General features: G+C 32.4%; 1 protein-coding gene and 1 long non-coding RNA gene across 3 annotated transcripts in view; one reads left to right on the top strand and one right to left on the bottom strand.

Moving 5' to 3' along the window:
- The window catches only part of LOC149412050 (uncharacterized), a 36,065-nt gene extending 29,935 nt beyond the window's left edge, over positions 1-6,130 (bottom strand). The window contains exon 1 of the mRNA XM_089646589.1: positions 5,096-6,130. Coding sequence (XP_089502715.1) covers positions 5,096-5,182 — 87 coding nt within the window. The 5' untranslated portion in view covers positions 5,183-6,130. The remainder of the gene's footprint in view (positions 1-5,095) is intronic.
- An 11,478-nt stretch (positions 6,131-17,608) lies between these two features.
- On the top strand, positions 17,609-19,858 carry LOC149412049 (uncharacterized). Of its 2 annotated transcripts, XR_016304701.1 has the most exons (4): positions 17,609-18,232; positions 19,024-19,150; positions 19,396-19,542; positions 19,727-19,858. It is a non-coding gene; the product is annotated as an uncharacterized LOC149412049 (long non-coding RNA). The 2 variants fall into 2 exon arrangements; XR_016304700.1 differs by having other exon boundaries at positions 19,396-19,821.
- The last annotated feature ends 656 nt before the right edge of the window (positions 19,859-20,514 follow it).

Genomic DNA, 20,514 nt, shown 5'->3' with positions numbered 1-20,514 from the left:
TTTCGTTTTGATTTATTAATACAAAAAAGCATTTTTTGTTCAGCTACTTATTTTGCACTGTTAACCGTTATATCTACAGTAGCAACGCCCCCTACTGCACACGGTTAAGTATCTTAATGTGAATTTTGTCAACCAACATTACAATCTCTTCCTGTATCTTATTATTTTACGATTATATGCGTTAAGAGATTGCATTCACAATCTGACTACTTACATTCTCTTTGCTTCCATCCATCCTCTATCAGTTTCACGCCTCACTAGCTCGAATAATATAAAAGGAAACTGTAAAAAGTTTTGTTCACTAAGCTTACTTTACCTATAATCAATTTTCTTGTCTGTATTCTCTTTCCTGATCTGTACTAATGTACAATACTATTTACAGTACATTGAATTTCCTGTTGACCAGTGTTTCTTAAGGCTCCTTTATAAGCGTTCAAAAAGAAGAAGAAGATGTTTTGAATTCGAAATATAACACAGAGTAAGGAATAGGTCTCTTATGACGTCAGTGATAAATTCTAAAGATCTAAGGAGAACGCTAAAATTTAAAAAAAAAATATATATATATATTTAATATTTGACGCCTGGCAGATATGTGAAATATCGAAATTTATTTTTATTGAAGGAAGTGAAAATGAAAGTAAACATGTATTTATATTTTTGACAATAAAACATCAATTTTATTTGTTATTAAAATATACCTACATAAAGAAATGTATTATAAATTTAAAATCCAATTGCAATAAAAGCGAATAAAACTCTATAAAAAAAAATTGTATTCACTTGCGAACTGCTGACAAACTGCTTTGGAAGTTTAGCGGGTGTTTATGTTGAAGAATAAATAAATAAAAAATACAAACAAAGTCAACCAAACTACATAAAATGTAATGATATATTATGTAATGACATATATTATGGAGTAGGTATCTCTTGTTATAAATATATATTTTAGATGTAAAATCTGTTAATTTTATAAATTTACTGTTGTTTAATACATAATGCATAAATATAAAGAGGAAATCTATAATTAGTTTTTCAATAGAACCAAATATACCGCACAGAGTTTTGGCGGCCGGGCGGAAAGCTGTCGGAAGGGGGTCCTTACTAATAAACGCGTATAAAACTTTACGCAACTGATACATGTACTGTACATTCATGGTTGTTTATCAATCGTGTAAAACTTAAAAGAAATTTATTAGTAAGGCCCGAAGTGTTTAAAAGAACTGTTATAAATAATGTATGTCGGTACAAATTCAGAATTTGTTACTGAGGGGGCGGAAGAAGTATTTTCTACTTGTGCATTGTGGCATTATTGTTATTATATTACGATTCTAAGAGCACAATTGTAACTTGTAAATTAAGTAAGTACACTTTTGTTACATCATCTGCTCGTTTATAAGAAAAAGGGAAAGGTTGCGTTAGAGTTATCAGCTGTGAGCCAAAAAGAGCTCTTAGCGTATTTTATTTTTCAAATTTAACCTGTTTTCAAGACGGCAAACGAACTCAAAGATTACATTTGTGGACCAAATACATATAGTCTCAAACAAGGTTCGGTTTTTTTTTCTTTTCTCCGGAATCGGATAATCTATCTATCTATATATATTATTATTTACGTAATAGTAGTGTAATAGTGTAAAACGGCCTTAGACTAGGCTTAAGGCCGGCTTTAACACACCAACGTTGAACAGGCGTGTAAGAATCTAATTAGTGACAGTCTTTAAACGCTCTAGACTCTAGACCAGTGCTCCGCAACCTTTTCTCACCTACGACACACCAAATTTCTTCCTAGAATTCCGCGGCACACCAAAAGCTAAAATATATAGATATTAAATTGATACACAAATTTTACAATAATTTCTTGTTTTTTATTTGAAAAGTATACATACATACATATATCTATAACATATTTATTTTTACGCAATCTTAATAATTATTATAAAATAATAATAAATTAATGAGCGATTAATTGTTAAATTAACCTGCGCTTGTTTCAATGAACACAAAAGTTTTATATTCGGCTCGATTTTTGACAGCGCAACCCGAAGTTCTTGGTCAAGACCTTTTAAGCATGACCGCTTATCATTTTTAATTAATAAAACCGTTGAAAAACTTTGCTCACATAAATATGTCATTGAAAATGGAAGTAGTGTTAAGAATGCTTTGACGAAAATGTGAGGATATTCTTTTTAACGTAAATCCAGAAAACATCTAATTGATCTTCGGAGAAGTCAAGTTTTAATGTCATGTCATTGTTTAAATCTGTAAATTCCACTCGAATTTGCAAAGGCAGTGCTTCCGTAGAATTTATTGCATTGGTTGCAAAAGGATTTCGAATCCAATCGTATTGTTCCGTATTAATGGAATAAAAATATTGACCAAATTTCTGATTTCTGAGGTGCTGATATAGTTTGGGCATATTTTGATTTAAAAGAAACTCACATACCTCGTGACGAAGCTCAAACAATCTAGCCAAAACTTTGCCTCGGGATAGCCAATGAATTTCAGTATAAATCAATAAGGATTCATATTCGGCTCCCATTTCTGCGCAGAGTATTCCAAAGATTCGCGAGTTTAGGGCTCTTGATTTAATTATGTTTACGATTTTAATGCATTCATTCATCGTGTTCAAAAGTTCCTCCGGTAAATTTTTGAACATCAATGCTTCTCAATGTATGCAGCAGTGTGTAAATTGTAACGTTGTATTTTTTTGTTTTACACAAGAGACAAAACCCTTTTTACTACCCGTCATTGCCGCAGCGCTAGCCGTGCAAACAGCAATGCAATTGCTCCATTTAATATTATATATTTTGAAGAAATCATCGGTTACTTGAAAAAAATCTTCACCGGTAGTTCGCTCTGGAACCTCCTTACAAAATACATAATGTTCTTTAATAAAGTCCTCGTCAACGAAAAGTACAATAGCTATCAACTGTGCTTTATTTTTTAATATCGGTTGTTTCGTTGATCTGAAGCGCAAATTTTTCAGCCAATAACAGTTTTCTAATCAGTTTCTAATATATTGTTAATACGTCTTTTAACAGCATCTGTAGACAATGAAAAATAGACAATATTATGAAAAATATTTTGTCATTGTGTATTAAATACATAATGAAATATTGTAAAATTTCAAATACATTGAATTTGACCGCGGCACACCTGTGTCCGGCTCACGGCACACCAGTGTGCCACGGCACACCGGTTGCGGAGCACTGCTCTAGACGGTTGGAAGCAGTTGGGAGTCTTGCGCGGTGTCACATAAAACAATGTCATATTCTCTCTGTTGTTATAGCTCCGATATACATTCACAAACTTGTTGAGAAACGTAGGTTTGAGAAACTCTGCCACATTCTTTAGAAGGGACAAGTTTGTTTGTTTTCAAAACATGTTTTTGTCATTAGACCGAACGAAGTCGATTGTCTTAATATAAAACGTAACTACGCACCAGACACTAATGACACTTTACAATTTACCACTTTTTTACTATAATTAATATTAATAATAATAATTGATGGATGATAAAGATCCTAACTACCTACTTTATTGTATAATTGTACCTAGGATTTCCGATTCACCCGGCTATAATTAGACATTATTGTAATCGGAAAACATTGTCAAATTAACTTCAAGTCCAAGTTTAAAATGCGAAAAGACAAAAGCCTTAATTGGTTTGATGATTTATCTACAATAATTCTAGAACTTGGATCTTGGACTTTGATAAAATAATAACAACAGAAACATAAATATTATTCAGTAACAGTTTTTCCTTTAACTTATTTTGAAATTTTACCCATCAATGTAATATATAATAAATCGAAACTAAACATGAAACAGTATAAGATACATATAAATAAAATGAAAACGGTCACAACTAGGAATTGAACCCAAGATCTTACCGGGACAGGAAATTTGGGAAAAATTAGTTTCAAGATGATATTGTTAATTCTGAATTTGAAATATGATATCGATAAATGTAACGTTTAATAAAAAGGTCCCAATGGTTGTGTGGTTTAAGACGACTGTCCCGTAAGACAAAACAAAATATATCAACTAAAAACTTAAAAAATTACATAATTTTTTTAACTCTGTATGGATTATTGGTATCCTGACATTAAAAAACATGAAATTTGCATTACAGTTTTTATCTACAATTTCTAATTCAATGCAACTATTTTCAACTCAATACATCAATTCCAACAAGAGCTATGGAGCATTGAATTGCACGTAAATTTGGCAAACCATATTAAGTACATTCATTCAAAATTGTTCAGTAGTTAGCTACCTAATATTTTTTCGTGGAAAAATGGGTTGCAATTAAGGCGAAACCAGGTAATAGTGTTAAATATACGCTTTCGTTTTAGGTAAGATTTGCAGCATCTTCAAGACAGTTGTAGAACGATAGTCCTGTTAAATCAAATAATAGCAATAACGGAATTTCAATATCCCCCACACTCAAGCAAGCCATGTCCACAACTAGTAAAGACTTATTTATAATCCGTGGGTAATCTTGATTTACGACTGCGAGAAGGGCCGTTTAAAACTAATTATTCATATTATATTATGCAACTAATAATGGCTATTATTTTGTATCGACACCATAATACCTACGTTTCTTCGTGTCGTAATTTTATAAGACTGGCTCCACACGGAGACTTGATTTCCTTCGGGGTCTATATCATCTTTGGGATGCTGGAGGGTCTTTAAGGGAAGAAAGAAGTGAAACAGGGTCTTAAAGAAACCCATGCAAAGCTTTTGAGCATAATAGGTCTAAAAGACAAACCTGTTGTGGTATGACAAATGTCAACGACTTAAAAACATTGTCAATTGGCGTGTCTTTCGGACGTGCAAAGCACCTTCCTTTTAAATATTGGTAGAACAAGCACAGTTTTCTACCTGACGTGTTTGCCCCTGTGCCTGAGCTGGTCTTCAAAGGCTACACCGGCTGAAGGAGGTTGAAGGAGACCAGTTTATCATTTAGATCTCTTATATTCGTAATCAATCGCATATTACATCTAATGAATGCTCTTATTTTATACATGCACTTAGATCACTTGAGAACGGTTTTTCGTTACGTTAATTATAATTGTGTTAATGGACTTACCAGGACATATACGGCAACAACTCCTGCAGCCACAAACACGCTACAGCAGAGGAATCTTCGCACTGCTGGCTTCATTTTGATGTCCATGACGAACTTCTCCGTAAATATGTAGGGTTCTACTACATTCTTATCGGTATGTATCCAGAAATTCTTCCGGATCACCAGGAGTAATCTTAAATCCCAAAAATTCACCACATTTTTTTACAGATACACTGAATCTTTTGAAGAAATCGTAGATAACTTTCGTATAATACAAAGCACAGATCGTAAACACTGTTGATAACTTGATAAATCCATTCAAGGACTCTTCTCACACTATTTTCTGAATCCTTCCGTAAAACTTAATGTATTAATTTAAAAAAAAACATCTGGTTTATTTTTAATGTGCTTATTGCAAGCCGCCAAAACTTGTTTATGAAACGACCTCTTGATCAAACTGGAATCAATTGAAAATGCAAATATGAGTTTCGCAATGCTTAATGATCAGCTCGTGCAACAGATGTTTCGTACTTAGCCCCTGTCAACACTGCAATTGGACCGTCAGAAAGATATCCAGCAATCACAACATCAAACACTTTTGAACACTGTTAAAAACTTAATTTGGCTTGAAGATGTCAACATAATAAGAACACCCAAAGGCAATGCGTGGAGTCCATTAACAAATCCGCACAATTCTTTTTAACAAACTTGCTCAATCGACGAAGTATTCCAACAATTTTGCGCCAGGTTTCTCACAACCTTTTATTTAGAACCTTCACGAGTCTAGAATATGTTTTTACTACCGTCACTTAACACTTGTATCGCGTATGTCACTATGTAATCTAACAGTTTTAAACTTGTTTTAACTACATTTTGATGGGCTTTTAGTCTCGTTTTGTTTTATGCTCGTGGTAGCGTTGAATGTCGTGGTTGATTCTCGCGGATTTTGTCGAAGTAAACGCGTTTCGTTACTCGTTACCGCCTCGCAGCAACCTTTTACCTGAGTGGCTTTGCGAAGTTGTGTGGCGGGAGGTGGCGGTATGGTTATGACGGCTGACGTTCTAGTCTGTCTGCGGTGAGATCATTGAAGGAGGAGGTCTGGAGGAAGAGAGGTGGTAAGGTTGCAGAACCGGCCGCAGTAGTTTCTTGATCTTTGGTGTAACTCGCTTTCCGAAGAAGATTACTTGACAATATTAAAACTAAATTAAATATTAGTAGATTTTTACTGGAAAACTCCCATATTTGCAATGATTTTGGCAAAGTTTTAGCGTAACTAGACACGCTTAATGTGATTTTTCTTAAAGAACACTTCGATTAAAATTACTTACTATAAGATACAACTATTTACGTCAGAGGAGATGAAAAAATCAGCATTTTAATGGTTATTACGTTAAAATTAAAAAAATTTGTTCACTTAGCGTCCAATTGTTATTGATGTGAAAGTTTTAAGGTCACTTTTTTCGTATCTTATTTAACAAATTTTTGAACCTAAGAACCTCTTAGATTCTTAGTTCCGATTTAATTAAAAAAGCTAACCTATTTTAATAGTATATTTATAAAACAATATTTATATTAATGTTAATGTTAATGGCACATGTTTTAACAATGTTTTTTTACAATAAAAATACAATTTTGCATGTCTATTATACAAATTTTATTTTTCATAGTAAAAAAAATTACTAATTAAAAAAAATTTTCCGTTATAAGATTTTTCATCATACAATAATAATTTCGTAATAATAAATACTAATTTCGTTTGTCAGCGTTGTGCGTTAGTCCTGCGTGACATCTAGTTCAATGAACTCAAATTTGCTTCGAATTGAAGCGTCATTTTCAAAATCGGAACTGATTGTGTAAATAATTCAGACAAGCAATAAAGCACCTACCTGTAATACAATATTTTAGCAGAAAAAAATCAAAATTGGCCTTATAATATCCCGTGATTTTTCACTGGTCCTCGCTAGTGTTAGTGTTCTAATTCGAAGTGCTATCGTGAACACTGTAAAAAAATACACTTCGCAATTTCGACCCAGTTCATTCCTGTCTACTAACCCGTATTACCTAATTGGTATTCAAGACACCTCGTTGCATATTATCTGTACATACACTGTACAGTTTACAGGTCCATTATATTATCCTAGTTTTAGGAATGATATATTTTGTTTTGAGTCCTTTATGTTTTTAATTTATCTTCGTCCTACTTATTTGGATGAAATAAGTAGGAAATATTTAAATCATAGGATCCCAACGGAGGCGATACCGCCCTCCCAGTGGGCGCTGGAGCCTCCCACACTGAGAAAAATTAGTATTGCTAATTTATTAAGAATCTCTTCAAATTATTGGTAATCCGGTTAAAAACGGGATTGCAGGATGTTATCGAATGACTAGATTTCCTGATAAACTTTTAGAAAAATACGAATATATTATATCGGAACATGTGTTCATAAATATCCTAATGTTTTCGTATTTCGTCATTATATATCTTCGACGAAAATGTATGTGCATGAACACGTGTTCCGATATATTAGGAATTTACTAGTTTATCAGGAAATGGCCTGCATTCTAGTTTTTAACCGCATCGCGAATAATTTGAAGATATTCTTAATAAATTAGCAATACTTCACGTATTTTCTTCTCTCAAATGTAAATTGTTAGCCTCGATACAGGCTTAGTCCTACTGATGTAGATTTTTATGAGTAAAAACATGATTTATGTATTGTGAGATGCAATAAATCAATACTTTTCTAGTTTTCTCCGTGCATGGGGTTCTAGCGGGTCTATAGGCAAATGGGGGGGCAAATGGGGGGGAAAATGGGGGGCAAATTAGGGGGCTAATGCGGGGGCAAATGGGGGAGCAAATGGGGGGCAATAGTTTGACTGGCATTTTATTCTTAAGGCAGTCAAAGGTGGCGGCCGTGGCAAACATATTTAAGAAATTAATAATAAAAAACTGTTTCTATGTGAGGATGTTGTGTCGGCGCTCTTTATTGGCAGCAGACACATGTCAGCGCTATATTAGCGGCGGACACATGCCTGAACGGATGACGAGCCTCGTGCTGGCACAGTTGGTGGACGGGGTAGTCTCTCTCGCTGCAGCAGCTGGTACAGTTCCTTCGCTACCTAGGATTCTTGCAGCAGAGTCTCCATCTTCTGTCTTCGTCGAGCGTCACAGCGGTGCTGCAAAGGTTTGTTGTCTATGTGAGGATGTTATGTCAGCGCTCTTTATTGGCAGCAGACACATGTCAGCGCTATATTGGCGGCAGACACATGCCTGAACGGATGACGAACCTCGTGCTGGCACAGTTGGTCTAAATAACAAATGTAGATCCGAGGAAATAAATTGTACAGCGCCCTTGAGGTGATTTTTCACAAAAACGGCGCTTTACAAATTATCCAATTATTATTGTTATTATTATTATTCATGTATTTTTTTCATCGTTTATTTTTTTACTAAACATTTTTCTAATACAGTATTTTTTTTTCTATTTCGTGATTCAATTTAGGAAATATGCAATTGAATTATTATTGTGGAGGGGGGCGTTTCAATATTTTTTCTTGTAAAGGGGCCGTGGTCCAGAAAAGTTTAGGAACCTCTGATTTAAATTATGCTTCGCTCCACGCATTTTATCATCTACTTTGGTTAACCTCTCCCATCTGAGGTTGACAGGAAAATCTTTAATCTGTAGAGAATTCAATACGAAACAACTACTGCAAAAACGTAAAAAATCCTAAAAATTAACCTGAATTACTACAGAAATGTAATTGTTTTAATCACCTCCTTTTGCGCTACCTCCTTATTTAGCCAACGTTTCGGACAGCATTACAGTGTCCATCATCAGGGAAGATGTGTAAACCTTTCTAAATGCAGTCTATACAAAGATAATAATAATTTTTAAAATATTTTTTATTTTAGTTTATTGGGGAAACAATCATTTTCCCAATTTCATATAAATAATTACATTTTACATGTTGCATAAGCCAGTGAAGTTTCCACAAAAAATTCATATTACATAAAGAAAAAAACATAAAAACACCTTAATAAGTGAGATATCTTACAATGCAACGTCAAGCAACTTTAAATCTATAATAACCCCAGTTTATTATTTACAAGAAGTAACAAAGTAAAATGTTTGCTTGGCCTATTTCAGCATATCGCTCGTCATACAGTACCATCGAGGATGCATGGCGAGTGATATGCTGAAATAGGCCAAACCACGCGAATATAGCGTGGTCTGCTACAGGCTTAAGGCGACATAAGACTCTAATAACGGAGGTTTGCTCGACGCTCACATATTAATTATTTCTGATGAACGTATTACTAAAATCTCAAATATTTCTAGAGGGATACCTACGGATGCATGTTATTTATGTATAACAAAAACAGGACTTTTTCCCCATTATTTCTGGCTTTCACCCTTCAAGGGTGTTCTTGGCCATCATTTAAAATTATTGAGAAATGAAAGGTGAATTTAAATATTAATTTTATTTAAATAGGCAAATTTCAAAATTATAATGAAAATTGGAGTCGAGTTCAGAATTAGAAGAGATGAGATGTTGAATGGAGGGGAGGCAATTTTAGATAAGGCTTGATAGAAGAGAGAATATTTGTTTAGAGAGGGACAACCAAAAAATATGTGATCTAAAGTTCCCACTTCTAGACCACAGAATGTACAATCTGGGGAGTCAAGTTTTACCATTCAAATATTTTAGATAAAACGGTTTGAAAATTTTATAAAACGTTTTTCAACTATAAAATTAGCGGTAAGCATCAGATTTTATATTTCTATGCGATTGCACCTGTTGACAAGCCAATTCAATTGTCTTAGTAGGACTTGTTTGTTTATATGTATTAACTATTTATTCAATAAAAATAAATTAAAAAATAAATTTAAAAATCAATTAGTCACTTTCCGAGGGATCCCTCTAGAAACATTTGACATTTTAGTAATACGTTTATCAGAAATAATTCAAATAAACCCCACGAAAATATCGATTTTCTATGCCTGCCAGGGCAAAGCCGAACGTTGTTCATCACTTACGTCGTTAACTTTATTTTAGACATTTGACATTTTTTATTTTACACAGAGCTACGCATCGCATATTTTTGTGCACGGCTGCTTCACAATGTTTATTTTAGGGTGTTGTCTCTTCTTAAGTCAAAAAGTGCCAGGACGGGTTGTTGTTGGCACAGAATTAGAACATCAAATTTCGAAGTAATTATAACTCATCGTCTTTTTTTTTCTTTATTCTTTCGTGTACATTATTTTCATTAATAATTGTAAAAAAGTTAGGACTTGTGAACAAAGGGGTAGATTCCTCTATTAAAATTAAACACTTTGGAGAAGTTGAAATTACACCGATTTAAAGTTTATATTGCTACCGACACTCTGTGGAGATCACTCCACCAACGGAAAGCGAATATAATTGTCACTTTGCGTTCCTTTAGCTAGAAAATATCGAAGAGAAGTAAGTTCCATAATTAAATTTGGACCTTAAATAACCTAGTTTCGCTGCCCTTAAATAAGGTGTAAACTAGCGCCATCTATATTCTAAGTCAGTTACTCTATATTAATTATAATTGGTTTGAAATTCAGAGCAAATTCCAATAATAATATTTGTATTTTGCTCAAGAGAGCAAAAAAAAGCAAGAGCACTTTCTGAAAAGGTTCTAAAAAATTATGTTAAAACTTTATTTATTTTTTATAAAGATACACAATCATTTCCGGGTTACGAATAACCTGACAATACTTGAAAATCTCTTACTACCGCCATAGTAAGCGGAAAATGTTGCTTGTGTTGTAATGGAGGCCAGCCGAGAAATTGAATACACTACGCATGGGTGGGACCCAAACGCGATGCCAAAAACTCAGGCACCGATCGGTTAAATGTATGTTTCTCCCTTACTCAGAACAGGGTGATTATTATTATGTAAGAAAAATACATGTGTAAATTATATTATTAAGAAATAAAAAATAACAGAACTTGAATTTTAGATTTGAAATTATGAATTGTTCAAATTTTGTGAAATAACCATTGTATTTGGAGTTCAAATTCTGTGAAACAACCGTCCTTTGTATTTGTAGTTCAAATTCTGTGAAACAACCGTCCTTTGTATTTGTAGTTCAAATTCTGTGAAACAACCATCCTTTGTATTTGTAGTTCAAATTCTGTGAAACAACCGTCCTTTGTATTTGTAGTTCAAATTCTGTGAAACAACCGTCTTTTGTATTTGTAGTATCTACTGATCATGGCTAACCTACGAGAAGTTGCGATAATTTTTGGCTTCCTAAAACTAATTTAGACAGTGATTTGCTTCTCATTTTGAACGTCAAGTGGGCAAAATTTCATGCTATTCACAATAGCATTCAACAATAACAAAGGTGAAACAAATAAGAAAACCATTGTCATGGACCACAACGTTCTGACATAATTGGTTACACAATAGCATCCAACAATAACAAAGGCGAATCAAATAAGAAAACCGCGATTAAAAGTAATTTACCTATCAATTTTTATTATCTGCGTAGGGCTCATTGCACAACTTTACACTCACGATACCACGATAATTTTTCATGTGAATCAGGTACTGTTAAATAAATAATTACTAATTACGTTCAATACAAATTATGTTCAAAGTGTAATATTTTTCACAATACATAGAAACAATTAAGTATCTATTTGTAATTATATTTTCTTGTGAGAAGTACTACCCGCCCCAGATAAATAAAAAATTCTATTTAATAGAATAGAACTAGAATTTAAACGCAAGAAATAAACGAATACATAATTTTATTTTCTTAAGTCATTGTTAAATTTTCAGTTGTTCATCAATCACTTAATTTGTTTTACTTTTTTGAATTAATTGCGATTCTGTTTGCAAAGTTTATTTTAAATTGTTTCCGTTGAGTCATGTCAGCAAAATTGTAGCATTTACGCGCAATAAACTTAGAACATCCCGTAAACGGGTAATTAGAAGAATGAAGAGAAACCTTCACAACGAAAATATTGTGTAAGTAAATGCAAATCGTATACCAAATACTGCCAATATATTAAATACTCGTAACGTACCAGAGAAAGCTCGTGATAACTGTTTATTTATCTAACCACGTTTAATGGTCAACAGCAAAACTAGGAGACATCGCGCAGAAATAACCGAAAAATTAAGAAAAATCAAAAGGAGAACAATAATATGTTACCGCAACTCATGGGGAAAATTCGTTAAAATTACCGGGACCCTTTCACTTAGGACGGGTTGTTTCGGAGAAATTGAAAAATTCTTCAAATTTCAAATTACTTATTTATTTCCTGTGAAATATTTTTTCCATTTCAGTTTTTATTTCAGTTTTGTCACAATTTTCAAATTAACCCGTCCTTAATATACATAAATAAAAATTCTAATAAATATGTGTATCAAAATTTTTTGGACACCATATTAAACATATACCTAAATTTAGTGTCTCCCCAATATGGTTATATATTTTTTTTTTAATGTATTTATTGAGTTATAAAAAATAAATTTTTATATCTAGTATAAACCTTTTAACAACTTATTTCTATGACATTAGGGACACTTTACAGTACACCTAGAACTCTTTTACAGTATTTAGGCATAACCCACGAAAAGCAGCAAGGCTTTTAGCTTCCTTGACATCTGTAGGTAGCTCATTAAAAATCTCAAATCCTTTAAAATCGAGATTATTTTGGGTTCCCGACGAATTTGTTATTGGAAGTCTAAAATCTCCATAGTTTTTATAGTTCTGATAGTTATTAAAAATACGGTTAAAGGGTATTTGGTTATTCCCTGTGAACAGATACATACCATGAGAGAAATATTTACGTACCTACGAAATGGTACCGAAAGTACCCTGGCACAAAGTTTATTCAAGAAGGGGGTATGCGACGCCGTTATAAACATATTCTTGAAAGATTATTACTATAGATGTAATAGTAGTCGAATTCTTCTCTGTGAAGTCTGAAAGCTGCGCTGTGCGCTACCGACGCCACCGACGCTACCGACGCTACCGACGCTACCGACGCCACCGACGCTACCGACGCTACCGACGCCACCGGCGCTACCAACCAAGCGTCGGTGGCATCACGTGACCACTAAACGTGACGCCGGAACCCGCATCTACATCCGGTTGCTACTAATAACAATAGTGCAACGCGATGCTCCCTACTGACTGCAAATGCAAACATGTTAATATTTTTGAAAGTTTTGTATGATTAAACTTTATTTTATAGTACGACACCCTAATTTTCTACTGTGAATAAGGAATGATTCATTCATTCATTAAGGACGGGCTGTTTCGGAGAATTTGACCAATTCCTCAAATTTAAAAGTTAATTTTCAAGTTATGTTATTATTTGAGTTCAGTCAAGCAACTAGCCTTTAATTATATAATAACAGAACTTGAAAAGGACTTTCACAGAACCCGAAAATGAACGTTGAAATTTGATCTCCCTGATATATCAAGGAATTCTTAATATTTCACTAACACAATGTTTTAACGTATACATTTGTCCAAAATATACATATTTGGATTAGTTAATAATGATATTTTTAAGAGCTTACTTCAGGGATTATATTTCGGTAACCGAAAGAATTCTACTAGTAATTAAACGCTCGAATGCTAATAATCTAATAGGTATAAAATACTAATAAAGTAACTGGACAATTTGATAAATTCCGGATAAATGTATTTTCTTTCTAAAATTAGCATGCTTATTTTTATTATACCGTTGTAACGACATCAAAGTAGAACTTTGCATGTAGGTTACATTCAAACACTTTCAAACTATTTATTTCTATAATGCTGCGCATTTTGTTTCCATTATAAAAATGTGTTAAACTATTATATTCAACAATATTTAAAAAAATAAACTGGGAGAACAAGATGGACATACTTAACAAAGAAAAAAACCAATGAGATGATAAAAAATCACATTTTTAATACAGAAAAGCAATCTCACTATACCCGTCGTAGCTTTACATAAAATTTTAATAGTTCGAAGATGTCCGTTATAAAGTAAAATTGATACGGTCAAAAATAATTATGGGAAAATTAGCAATAATGGCATACATTCAAAATTATTAAAATTTCTGTTATGAAGATTCCTGACGAAAGACATCGATTTTATCGAATTAAACCAACGATCACTAATAATAATATTTGGCTAACTTATATAGCGCCGTTTTCGTGAGAAATCACCTCAAGCCAGCTCACAATACTTGACTACTTGACCATTAACAAGCGTTTAATAAGAAGATTTCTTCTGGAAGCTTATCACTTTATAATAGCATTTTTCATTATTATTTATACATTTTTTTTGCTTATTTTATATCTGATTTTATATTGACATGTTTTCTATTTTCTAAAATTTCAAAATTATTTATTTGCGATGCTTTATATCCTGAGTGAAGTATTTTAAGACCTGAATTATCGAAAGTGTGATCATTATTCAAAATATGATTTGCAAACTCAGATTTACTATTTCCATTTAGAGCCCTGAGATATTCTTTAGTTCTGACTTCAAAGTTTCTATTGGTTCTACCTTTGTAAAAGAAATTACAAAGAACTCCCAATTGAGTTTTTAAACTCCTGATTTTTTTGTTTGTTTTTTGCTATCTTTATTATTAAGAATATATTTCTTCATTGTTATTAGTGTAAAACGCCAGTTTAATAGTACCAGGATTGTTTTTATATATAATTTTAGAAGTATCGTTATCCACAAACAGAATTCTACGCCATTGTTTATTTCTATCTTTAGAAATACCGTTTGAAGAGAATATGTTTAATTTTTTTATTTAGTATTTCAACCATCAATTTATTAGAATAACCGTTATTAAATGCTATTTGTCTTATGAATATATTGTTTTATGGTTATATGCTATTTGTTTTTTTCGGGTCTTAAAATACTTCACTATAAATAATTTTGAAATTTTAGAAGTTAGGAAACATGTTAAAATAAAAGCAGATATTTAACAAGAATTTTTTTTATAAACTCTCTTTTAAATATTTTCCCACTTAACTGGTCTTTCCCGTCTAACGATATTGTAATTCCTAATTCTTATAAACCCAGCCTACTCTTACCCCTCCCCCCTCCTTCCACTTCTTCTTTCCAATTGCAATCTATATTTAATTTTTGACTTCGGTGTATACACAATAAAATGTAAACATTATATTTATTGGACAATTTGCATAGCGCCGCTTTTGTGAGTTATTACCTCAGGGGCGCTATGTTGTAATAATATACCTATATATATATAGACTTTTACTCGCCTGATGAAGGTGTATATATTATATATCTAACTTTAAACTTTATAAGATACAGTAACAGTTGTAGGTAAATAATTACCACCAGTTGGAGTAAAATTAACCCCTTATTAAACCGACTGCTAATCTCATCTCACAATTACCCTCCTTTTATTCATAAACACGGGTATAATTAATCAATATTTAATAATCTATTATTTCAGTCAACTTTGTTATAACTATCTTTAATTGTGTCAAACTATACGATATTGATTCAACTTATAGATATTGACGGCTGTAACACATATTTAAGCACTGCAAGTCTCCTATGAGCTAATTAAATTAGGTACGATAACATTTAATATCAGTTGTAGACATGTAGACAATAATAGTGTTTCATTTGAAATAATCCATCACAAATACGCAAAATTTCATTTATTCAAACAACTGTCATTCTTATTATGCGTAAATTTAGCATGTTATTATTCATTAACTCCTTCCTGTTCCGTGTTTTAACAATATATACTCACCCTCTCGGGTTTTTAACTGCTAGTTACTATTACTTCTCTTATAGTTGCATCAAACTATTTTAGTATTATCACACTTATGCCTCAAGGATCTCATTTTCATTATATTCAGTCTATGCCCAGCTGCCATAAATCAGGTTTTCAGTGTGGAATAGATCACTGTACATAGGTAAACGTATAAAACTATAAACAGTCGAACTTGGTCATGCTTATAACAAGACCACAGCTGTAGCGTGGGTCCAAAATGTTTAATTTACAAATATTTCCATATGATACTCATGGTTATAAGGCTAGTTATACATACCTATTTTATAATAATATTATTTTTTGGTCGTGAATCACGACCCGTCTCCCTAGTTTCTATTATCTATGACCCAAGTGATCTTCTGCTTCTGCTGTCTTCAACTTTATCTTCTAACCATATGTATCTCTTATCTGGCTAGCAAAGCATCTTGTGATTAATTTTAGGTAGACAGTTGTAACCTATTTTGGATTTCTATCTCGTACAGAATGTATAGATTTTGGCATATTTAAATTTGTGACATTTGCGGACATGGGTTCCGGCGCCCCGGGAACAATTCATTGGATAACCATCACTACTGCCATAGATCACGCCAAGTGATTCGCTACGTTTGACAGTGGGATGGATGATTTATACGTCTGTCACTCCTCTTTTCCTTCCCAGAACTTCCTCTCCTTATTTTCCTTAAAAGACATCCATGGCCACGAAGGAAAATATTTTCGTCAATAGTAGTAGGCCTTACGGAGTTTTTTTGAATTTTTTTTTTTTTTTTTTTATTTTTTTTTTATTAAATAATTAATCAATTTACAGAGTATAATCAATAATGTTTACAAAGATTTTTTTTTAAACTTTTTTTGTTTACCCAATTTGTAGAGAAATATTCTCGGGTCAAACTGGGGAGCTAGTCTATGTGTTTAAATATATAATATATGTACAGTTACAAAATGGAAAAAATATTTTCAAAAATACTGTAAATATTACAAAATATTGTACAATAAGAAAAATTACAAATAATTATAGCAACAGAATATCAACAAAAATCAACAAAAATATAAGCAACAGAATGTATCTGAAAATCATCGATAAAAGTAAGTCAATCTTCTCTGTAAAAATACAACGAAAGTTTTTTTTTAAATTTAAAATAATTTTTCTCACTTTTTATTGTATCCGGTAAATCGTTAAATAACTTTGGGCCTATATATTCATGATGGTGTTGTGCAGCTGTCGTATTGCATCTAGGTACATACATGTTCCCAGATGTTCTAGGTCTTATACTTCGCGTTGAGGACCTTTCAGAATCTTTAAAAACTTTTAAAATAGCATTTCTTTGATATAGTTTTGAAATCGGTAGGACCTTAAATTTTTCAAAAAGTTCTTTGGTTGGAAAAATTCTTGGTTTTTTAATAATAACTTTGATTATCATTTTTTGTGTTGTTACTATCGAATACAGATTATTCTTATAGATACCTCCCTATGCGATTATTCCGTACTGCAACACTGACTGTACAAGAGCAAAGTAAACCATTTTAATATTTGAAAGATTTAGGATATTTCTTAATTGTATAAAAAAGTAAGTAAGTTTTCTAATTCTTTTTACACAGTTTTCGATATGTTTCTTAAATTTCATGTTACTTTCTATAGTGAAAATTTTGATGGCGTCTATTACACTATGGTGTTCATGGCCCATCTACACTGAAAAAAATGAGTTAGCTAAAGTGTTAAGCTAATTGAAGTTGTGTAACCATCGCCTAAAGTTCAGCTACTTTACCTAAAATACTTTATGTGCAGATACCGTCGTTGTTTAGTAAAATGTGCTTGAGCTAATACAACTAAACTTTAATAATAGCACACTAAAAGCATACTTACCTAAACAAAATAATCGGTTTGGTTAATCAAGCTAAAGTAATTTACTAAACCTATTTCACTTTAGTAACTTAAGTTTATGTGTTACTTCCCAAAGTATTTAGCTAAATTTAACTAAACATCTAGTTTGGTTAAATGTTTTGTTCATATAGCAAAACTGAGGTTGGAATATCTAAATTTGGTATTTTTACATAACAATTAGTTGCTTTGCACAAACTTAGGCAAAGTGCAACAAAACTTTAGTTAAAATCTCCCGAACTTTGGTAGATCTGTTTATCGCGCAGGTGTTCATTTACGACGCAGTTATCAGATCGCCACAGTTCGCACCATACGTGAATTGACGTTCGTTGCGCGCGTTGCGAATTTATTTTTGAATTGAATTGAATTTATGTTAACCGCTGTTCCTAGTTCCTAGTGATAATGGCAGACAAAACCGTGGAGGATTATTTAATTTCTTGGAATCTGGAGGCTTACATAGAAACATTTAAAGGTGAGTTTTCTTTTTTCATTTTTTTATTGATTTGGAATTTAGATCATGGAACTATGATATTATATATTATGATAATATCCATTCTATTTGATTTAGAAACTGGAACCTTCATTATTCCATGACTCAAGTACCTACGCAATAGATTTAGAAGATTTGTATTTATTATGTACCTAGTTTGAAGAGTGCGTGTTGACGCTACAACCAAGATTGTGTCAGGAGTCATGACACAAGTTACAGAGAGTGGTATATAAAAAAAAATAATAATTGGATCACTTGTATAGCGCCGTTTTTGTGCAAAATCAACTCAAGGGCGCCTTTATTTCTTTGTTTGTTTCCGCCAGTATTATTTTGTATTGAACGAATGTTGTTTGAAACTGTAGTATTTTCTAAGTTACAATTTTACCCTAGCCAGAAACTAGAACCAACCAAACTAGCTTTGAAATCGTATATATTATATTTTAATAAATGTGTATTGCAAATTATTAATTCGGACATAACATTTTGAACATTGAATTCTGTTGTTTTTTTTTTGGGAGGGATATTTTTTTTTAAATACAGGGTTTACCACCCATTGTTAATGTTTACATTTGAAATTTTCATATAAATGAAATAATTTCATTATTAAAACTATTTTATCTCCGCTTGATTCATGATACAGGGTGTTCGGTATCTGCTGTTGTATAAATATACATTTTTTTAATGAATAATTTTCATTCCTTTGAAAAATAAATTTTTATTTTCTTGTTTTGAAATTTTTTGTATTATCTCGTCGTTTTTTTTCTTTATTTCAGACTCAAGCCACTCCTGATAATATCTCAAGATGATATTAAAGAATTGATTCCGACTGTAGGGCACCGGGCACTGCCTACAGCACACATTAATGCGCTCAAGGATGTTATTAATCCACCTGTCATAAGTGTAAGTTTTTAAAAGCAGTAATGATGACATATTGTTTACCTAGGCCTTTTTTGGCTAACCATTTGGAAATAGTTGTACCGGACGCGATTTTGATACAAAAATAATAGTATTTAAAATAATAATTCCTGTAATTAATGAATAAATCGACTGCCGGGGGGGTCAAGCAATTTCAAAGGGATAAAAACAAAGCTTGACCTCTTCACCCTTTCTTTCCCCTTTGTGTACATACCCGCTTTTTGTTTCAGATTGAAGATATACCTTCAACTTCCAAACAAACAACGCCCATATATTATCAACACGATGACTTCCTTGTAAATGACATTTCCTTGTTGGAAAATAAAAACAAATCACAAAGAATAACGCAAGAAGCTTTTGAAGAGCAAATTTCGAATGTAAGTTAAATAATTTTAGTAAGTTTCAGATACCTAAGTAACTTAGGTTAATTGTTTTATACATTCCGATATATGTATTTTAGTAGTGGCAGCGTAGAAAAGCCATCCTGTGACTGATATTATGATGATTATAGAAGTGGTTATTAGTTATGTAATCAATATGCAATTTAATTTTGTTTTCCAGGACTTACGCAATCATCTCCTATCAATCAATGAACGGCAAGCACTTTTAATGCAGTTTGAGTCAAAGGGTCTGTTGGACAATTCTGCCAGACTGTGCAGTACTATTATAAGTAAGGAATTGCAGGGTAATCCAGATAGATCCCTTACAAGCAAGAGATTTTATGAATTTGCTTTTCAAATCACCAAAGTCTTTAATAAAAAAAGCGCAGCTGTATATTTCACCCCATATATGTGTTTTGGGCCTACCCAAAAAATTGCTGCTAAAGGTAAATTACTAGACACATACAGGCAGCGCCTAAAAGAATTTGCCAAATCAGGACACAAACATCTTTTACTATATTTAAAAAAAAATTATAATAAAAAATGATAATATAAATGTGTGTATGATCAAACGTGTTTTCTTTTTTGAGGCTTTGCTGGTAGCTGGAAACAATATTTTGAGAGACGATTCTTAACAAAATAACTTTTATATGAATGAGGTTTTTAATAAGTACTTTCTAGTCTTACAAAACATAATATTTATTTATTTAGGTTTCATCTCTCAAAAGGGTTGTAATAAACTACCTGCAACTCAAAGTATTTAACCCATGATTCTGAATTATGGGTATAATCCTTCGAGTTGATGGTGGTAACATTTACACCCTGTATTGTTTTCAGCTAAACTGCAAAGCTGCACTTCCTATTTAATTTAGATAATCTAACCAAAAAGCTAAGCTACAGTACCTAAAGCTAGCTAGCAGTAGAGAGCTAAAACACCTATATCGGTAGGGCTATTCCAACCGAAGTTTA

The sequence above is a fragment of the Hesperophylax consimilis genome, chromosome 24, assembly GCF_061612785.1.
Source record: "Hesperophylax consimilis isolate HC1 chromosome 24, BYU_Hcon_1.0, whole genome shotgun sequence".
NCBI classification, from domain to species: domain Eukaryota; kingdom Metazoa; phylum Arthropoda; class Insecta; order Trichoptera; family Limnephilidae; genus Hesperophylax; species Hesperophylax consimilis.
This window is presented reverse-complemented; position numbering and strand designations above follow the sequence as displayed.